Genomic DNA, 5,000 nt, shown 5'->3' on the forward strand with positions numbered 1-5,000 from the left:
TATATATATATATATATCTCAAGAGAGAACGAGGGAGAAAGATATGATAGATGATATATATATATATATATATATATATATATATATATATATATATATAGATAGATATATAGATAGATATAGATATATATAGATAGATAGATATATAGAACACATGCTCTTTCCAGGCTGCATATCTAAATACATCGAACATAAAATGTATTTAATAGGATATAAACAGATACATACATAATGCGTACATAATCCTATAGATACATATAGACTGATATAGGCAATAACATCTATTACATAGGATGTAATCAGAGTATCACACACTACAATAGCACATTATACAATACAGCCACAATACATTCAATAAGCAACATCACATGAAGTGTGGATAATAATTAGGATGAGTAGTAAATGGTTATTATGGTATTAGCAGGAGATTATCCCATGTAGTCGGCTGGAATAGTAGCTGGTATGTTGCAGTATTTTCATGCCCGCCGAAAAGAACACTGGTAAACTAGAAAGATATTATAGAGAATATATATATATATATATATATATATATATATATATATATATATATATAATTGCCGGAAGGATACCACAATATAGAGAGGATCGGAGAACATAATAGCGCATCTATAGCACATCATAATTATATACAACAGGAGCATAGGTAGATAGATAGATAGATAGATAGATAGATAGATAGGAGATAGATAGATAGATAGGAGATAGATAGGTAGATAGATAGATAGATAGATAGATAGATAGATAGATAGGAGATAGATAGATAGATAGATAGATAGATGATAGATAGATAGATAGATAGATAGATAGATAGATAGATAGGAGATAGATAGATAGATAGATAGATAGATAGATAGATAGATAAATAGAGGATAGATAGATAGATAGGAGATAGATAGATAGATAGATAGATAGATAGGAGATAGATAGATAATAGATAGATAGATAGATAGATAGATAGATAGATAAATAGATAATAGATAGATAGATAGATAGATAGATAGGAGATAGATAGATAAATAGATGATAGATAGATAGATAGATAGATAGATAGATAGATAGATAGATAATAGATAGATAGATGATAGATATATAATAGATAGATAGGAAATAGATAGATAATAGATAGATAGATAGATAGATAGATGATAGATAATAGATAATAGATAGATAAATAGATAGATGATAGATAATAGATAGATAGATAGATAGATAGATAATAGATAGATAGAAGATAGATAAACAGATAAACTATAAATTATTAGATATATACAGTGTCAGTATCCTGGGGTCGCTCAGACGTGATCCTTCTATCCCCCTATATACAGTGTCAGTATCCTGGCGTCACTCTCCAGGCCTGATCTCTTACCCCCACCCCTATATACAGTGTCAGTATCCTGGGGTCACTCTCTAGGCCTGATCCTCCTATCCCCCCATATACAGTGTCAGTATCCTGGGGTCCCTCTCTAGGCCTGATCCTCCTATCCCCCCATATACAGTGTCAGTATCCTGGGGTCCCTCTCTAGGCCTGATCCTCCTATCCACCCCATATATGGTGTCAGTATCCTGGGGTCCCTCTCCAGGCCTGATCCTCCTATCCCCCTATATACAGTGTCAGTATCCTGGGGTCACTCTCTAGGCCTGATCCTCCTATCCACCTCATATACAGTGTCAGTATCCTGGGGTCCCTCTCTAGGCCTGATCCTCCTATCCCCCCATATACAGTGTCAGTATCCTGGGGTCCCTCTCTAGGCCTGATCCTCCTATCCCCCCATATACAGTGTCAGTATCCTGGGGTCCCTCTCCAGGCCTGATCCTCCTATCCCCCCATATACAGTGTCAGTTTCCTGGGGTCCCTCTCCAGGCCTGATCCTCCTATCCCCCCCATATGCAGTGTCAGTATCCTGGGGTCACTCCTCAGGCCTGATCCTCCTATCCCCCTATATACAGTGTCAGTATCCTGGGGTCCCTCTCTAGGCCTGATCCTCCTATCCACCTCATATACAGTGTTAGTATCCTGGGGTCCCTCTCCAGGCCTGATCCTCCTATCCCCCCATATACAGTGTCAGTTTCCTGGGGTCCCTCTCTAGGCCTTATCCTCCTATCCCCCCATATACAGTGTCAGTATCCTGGGGTCCCTCTCTAGGCCTGATCCTCCTATCCCCCCCCATATGCAGTGTCAGTATCCTGGGGTCACTCCTCAGGCCTGATCCTCCTATCCCCCCATATACAGTGTCAGTTTCCTGGGGTCCCTCTCCGGGCCTGATCCTCCTATCCCCCCCATATGCAGTGTCAGTATCCTGGGGTCACTCCTCAGGCCTGATCCTCCTATCCCTCCATATGCAGTGTCAGTATCCTGGGGTCCCTCTCTAGGCCTGATCCTCCTGGGGTCCTGGCTCAGCACACAGACCTCTTCCTGGACACAGGGGATGTGGGGGAGGTCCTGGAAGATTTGGGGGAGGTCCTGGGAGTGAAGCACCAATCAGGGATCCATCTCTTCCTTTTTCTTTTTTTCTTTAAAGGCCTGGATGATTGACAGTCTCCTGGGATGACATCACGAGTCTGGGAGGGGTCTGTGTTGCAGGCAGTACCCCATCCCTCAGCTATTCCCAACCCTGCCTGTAACAAAACCCAGAGCAGCAGAGGCCAGGCTATGGAGGCTATGTAGAGGGAGGACTGCACAGCACAAGTGACTCCTGGATCACAGCTCCCAGCACTACCTGGACTTTACACCTAAGAACTTGTCCTGATGATGTTACCAAGTCCAGTCACCTCCACACCTTTCTCTGTGAAGGACATCCTCAACAGGGAGCCCCAGGGACAGCCTCCCCCCCACCCCAGGGGGCACCAGGCACCGGATCTGGAGGCTGAGTACAGCCAGGCTGCCTGTATGCTGGGGGACAGCTCTGCCTACACACAGAGCAATGACAAACTCTCCTACCTGAACTCTATGGGGGCTGCAGAGGGACATGGGGAGGTGGGCATCTCTCCTGAAGCCTATGTGCATGCAGCCCTGGACACTTGTAACACCAAAGAGGAGGAGGAGGAGGAGGAAGAAGAGTCTCTCAGGGAAAGGGGTCACAGTGAGTCAATTCATCATTATTACTATCAGTATTATTATTATTATTATTATTGTTATTATTATTATTAGTGCTATTATTAGTAGTATTGGGCATAAAGTTATTAACTCCTATGTTAATAGGAGTTAATATAGTAAGCATTATTGGATAGATAGATAGATAGATAGATAGATAGATAGATAGATAGATAGATAGATGCAGTAGTATTATTATTGGTAGATGTAGTAGTATAGTTAATGGTATTAGTATTGTAGTAGTAGTAGTAGTAGTGGTAATAATAATAATAATCATCATCATCATCATAGTGGTGGTAGTAGTAGTAGTAGTTGTAACTAGTGGCAGTATTTGTATTATTGTTAGTAATAGTAGTAGTAGTAGTAATAATAATAATAATAACAACAACAATAACAAGTACAATAACTACTACTACAATTATAATAATAATCATCAGCATCATCATAGTGGTGGTTATAGTAGTAGTAGTAGTAGTAGTTGTAGCAGCAGCAGTCTTAATAGTAATACTATTGGCAGTATTGGTATTATTTTTAGTAATAATAATAATAATAATAATAATAATAATAATAATACTTATAAGAACAACTACAATAACAACTACTAAAAAAATCATCATCATCATGATCATAGTGGTGGTGATAGTAGTAGTAGTAGTTGTAGCAGCAGCAGCCTTAATAGTAAAACTAGTTGCAGTATTGGTATTATTGTTAGTAATAATACTAGAACAACTACAATAATAATAATAATAATAATAATAATAATAATAATAATAATAATCATAGTGGTGGTAGTAGTAATTGCAGCAGCAGCACTTTAGTAATACTAGTGTCAGTATTGGTATTATTGTTAGAGTAGTAGTAGTAGTAGTAGTAGTAATAGTAATAATACTACTACTACTACTACTACTACTACTAATAATAATAATAATAATAATATGTTGTTGTTAGTGATGGTAGTAGTAGTAGTATACAAATAGTAATCGTAGTAGTGTTATTATTGGTGATATTAGTGAAGGAGAATAAAGTATAATTGTGTATATCTTGATAATGACATTACCAATAGAAGAACGATTGCTTTATTTATGGCAGTTATCATTGTTATTATTATATCTATAGTATGAGGTTTGTAGTAGTGGTAGGAATAATATTATGAGGAACAGTGACGCTGTATTATGTTTATTAGTAGTATAATTGGTTACAATAGCATTATAATAGCCGTAGTAATTGGATGAGGATGATGATGATTAGGCCTATAGTAATAGTATAGTAATAGCTGCCCCGACACCCTGGCTCAGCTTTATCCTTCTGTCTATTTGTTCTGTGCTGCTCATCCAGACAGCCGCAGCATTAGCACTAATTGCAGATGTATTATAATGGATTGTCACCTGTAATCGGCCATTATAATGGGACTGGGATCCTACAGACCTCCTGCGCTTCTCCTGTTATAATCTAATGGGGTATAGAAATCATAACTACCCTATAAAGTACAAAAAAAAAAGTTCCAGTCCTGTGGTGGAAGGAATGGTCTCTGAAATTAAAATATATGTCAATTGAAATTAATATAAAAAGATAGTACAGCAATAAAAAGAAAAATATAAACTTTAATATAATAATGCAAATTAACAATTATACAGTACTATGTAGTAGCAATATAAAAAAATATAAAAGGAATATATATTCTACTTTTTCATAACTTGTATCATTTTATGTATCTGTTAATTTTAGTATGCTTTGTATATTACTATATTTTACTGGTAATAATTATGCTTATAAATATATAACACTACTGTAATATATATATATATATATATATATATATATATATATATATATATATGCATATTTTGCATAATGATTACCAGTAAAATATAGTAATATACAAAGCATA

General features: G+C 37.1%; 1 protein-coding gene across 2 annotated transcripts in view; it reads left to right on the forward strand.

Moving 5' to 3' along the window:
- NKX2-3 (NK2 homeobox 3) overlaps positions 1 to 5,000 on the forward strand; it is a 17,808-nt gene that overhangs the window by 10,667 nt on the left and 2,141 nt on the right. For both annotated transcript variants that reach the window (XM_069978929.1, XM_069978928.1), the window contains exon 2: positions 2,541 to 3,101. In XM_069978929.1, the coding sequence (XP_069835030.1) occupies positions 2,768 to 3,101 (334 nt within the window). In that variant the 5' untranslated portion in view covers positions 2,541 to 2,767. The remainder of the gene's footprint in view (positions 1 to 2,540; positions 3,102 to 5,000) is intronic.

Source organism: Dendropsophus ebraccatus, chromosome 8, assembly GCF_027789765.1.
Source record: "Dendropsophus ebraccatus isolate aDenEbr1 chromosome 8, aDenEbr1.pat, whole genome shotgun sequence".
NCBI lineage: Eukaryota > Metazoa > Chordata > Amphibia > Anura > Hylidae > Dendropsophus > Dendropsophus ebraccatus.